General features: G+C 41.0%; 1 protein-coding gene across 1 annotated transcript in view; it reads right to left on the bottom strand.

The window, feature by feature from the left end:
- Window positions 1-304: 304 nt before the first annotated feature.
- The window catches only part of Sod2 (superoxide dismutase 2), an 8,636-nt gene continuing 6,143 nt past the window's right edge, over window positions 305-2,797 (bottom strand). The window contains exons 4-5 of the mRNA XM_031353319.1: window positions 2,250-2,429; window positions 305-635 (exon numbers count right to left, since the gene is read on the bottom strand). Coding sequence (XP_031209179.1) covers window positions 490-635; window positions 2,250-2,429 — 326 coding nt within the window. The 3' untranslated portion in view covers window positions 305-489. The remainder of the gene's footprint in view (window positions 636-2,249; window positions 2,430-2,797) is intronic.

Below are 2,797 nucleotides of genomic sequence, written 5' to 3' on the forward strand. Positions count from 1 at the left end.
CTATGACTGTAAACAAAGACCACTGGGTGATAGCCACTAAATAGAGGATTACTTACAAAAAATAGTGATTTTTAATAGAAAAGAGAACTATTCAGTTCTCTATTTCATTATTCAACAACTTAGGGAGGGGGAACAACTCAATTTTTTTTCTAACTGCAGTAGAACAGGATTATAAACTCTCCCACAGGCCCCCAAATAGAGATGGAATATTTCTGATAGTCTTATAATGACAGTTACAGCATCCAAGCAATTCAAGGCTGTAATGAAAATGTTTAGTCAAGAGCAATTCACACAGAGTATGCACTGTTCTCAAACAGTTGCCTGATAATAAATTTAATTAAAATAAGAAATTATCATAACATTATGCTCATCACATATGTGGACAGACATCAGTAACGATTACAGCATCTCAGTCACAGTGCTGCAGTGCTCTACACTACTACAGAACAGCAGGGGCCTGGCGTACTCGACGTGGCCAGCCGTAAGGCTTTACTTCTTGCAAGCTGAGTATCTTTCAGTAACATTCTCCCAGTTGATTACATTCCAAATAGCTTTCAGATAGTCAGGTCTGACGTTTTTATACTGAAGGTAGTAAGCGTGCTCCCACACATCAATCCCCAGCAGCGGGATGAGGCCTATCAGAAAGAGGAGAAAATTACTCTTTAATACCATATTATTTACTTGCTTCTTAGATAATAGAAAATTTGCATATCCCTGCAAAAACATGTAAAGTTTTTATTTTGGAAGAAAATATAATAAGTAATATGAAAGAGGCCCTGAAAGGTCAAGTTGAACTACAGAACCTTAGTCCCTGCTGCTGAACTAGCAGTAGTAGCACCTAGTGTTGGAGCCTAGCATTCCTCCCAGTCTGAGTCAGGTGCCACAAGTGAGAGGGGACAGTTTAGGCCCTGAGCTTCTATTCTATTCCAGAGTGCTGGCGCTGAGGAGGCTGGGAGACTGGTTCTACTCTCCAAGGGTACTTTCAGTTTTCTGGAATAAGCATCACTGAGTCACTAAGAAGAATAGGTTAACAAGATGCTAAACCGAACCAAAGAAAAATGAACGCTACCTTCAGAAATTAAATGGTATAAATGAAGAGCTTAGTTCCATATGTTAAAAAAAAAAAAAAGTAAGTCCTCAAGTCAGGTATGGTAGCGTAGGTCTGTGTTCTCAATACAAAGAGGCTCAGGCAGAAGGATATGGAATAGGCCAGACCACGCTGAGCCACAAAGCAAGACTCAGTCTCAAACACACTTCTCAAGCCTTCCTACAAAAACATCTCAACCACTTTTTCTGGGTCAGTTGTGAGGAACCTAACTCATTACTAGTAAAGTAGCTCTTGGTGGGGTGCCTGAGCAGCAGGCCTGACTGAGGAATCACTGTATGCAAGTTTACCATGGCTTTAACAGATTTGGAGGTATCTTGCCTCCCCAAAATCTGAGTATACGTGCAGAATGAGGGACACAGTAGAGGTAAGAAGAGAGGTGGGAGCTGTTTGAGATGTCACAGCAGAGGTGGAAGCCACAGCCCACTGCTACACACCATGGCTCTCCACTTCCCTCATTCTTCAGTGACATAAAGGACAACCAGTTCAATCAGACCCAGGGAACAAGAAAGCATTTGCTGATCTGGGAGTGTCCCACACTGAAGCTGTGCAGGAAGCAGCCCTGGGTTCTGGTTCCAGTTTCAGCACAACACTCACGAGGAAAAACACATGTTCCAGGTCACCCTCAGCCTGCATTTCTTTCTTCCCTTATTGTTTATCTAATAATCTTAGGTTTTTATTTTAGTGTGTACAATAAAACTGACATTAATTTTATATAGGATGAAGGAGAATTTATTATTAAAAGTCTTATTAAAGGAGTTTACAGAAATCACACATGCTTATTTTACAGACTACCAGTCAGTTTTTAGTATAAAGACTGGGTACAATTTACTAACATTTGCTCAAATTATCACATATTCACACGTTTAAACTCTGCTAATTTACTTTACTTCTACCTTAATCCTTTCTAGGAAGCTATAATACTGAAATGGGAAGATTAAGAGTTTTAAAGTGGGGCTGGTGAGATGGCTCAGCGGGTAAGAGCACAGACTGATCTTCTGAAGGTCCTGAGTTCAAATCCCACCAACCACATGGTGGCTCACAACCACCTGTAATGAGATCTGATACACAGTGTACTTATGTATAATAAAAAAATAAAAATAAATAATTTTTTTAACAAAAAAGAGTTTTAAAGCTCCCTCACCTGTTGTTCCTTGCAATGGGTCCTGATTAGAGCAGGCAGCAATCTGTAAACGACCTTGCTCCTTATTGAAGCCAAGCCAGCCCCAGCCTGAACCTTGGACTCCCACAGACACGGCTGTCAGTTTCTCCTTAAACTTCTCAAAAGACCCAAAGTCACGCTTGATAGCCTCCAGCAACTCTCCTGAAGGAAAAAAACAAAGCCAGAAAAGACTTCAAAAACTACAATAGAATGTTAGGTTCACAACACTAAAATATTCCTGTCAAAGGACCAACTGGACCACACCTGTGAGAAGAAGCCTTCGTCCCACCACAAGGACACTGGGCTGAGTTGATTAGTGAGTGCAGTCAGGGTCTCTCCACTCCCTGTGCCAGTGAAGGAAACCTGGAAGGGAAGAGCCTTCTCCATGGGCTTCCGTTCCGTTTGTCCCATTTCATAGCTTTACCCCTATTCTATGACCCCATTTGGAAATTGAATGGTACTGCTGTTTTTCAACATTCTCCAAGCCTAGATTTTCCCATCTTTATCATATGTATGTATGTATATACATA

This window comes from Mastomys coucha, unplaced genomic scaffold (assembly GCF_008632895.1).
Source record: "Mastomys coucha isolate ucsf_1 unplaced genomic scaffold, UCSF_Mcou_1 pScaffold5, whole genome shotgun sequence".
NCBI classification, from domain to species: domain Eukaryota; kingdom Metazoa; phylum Chordata; class Mammalia; order Rodentia; family Muridae; genus Mastomys; species Mastomys coucha.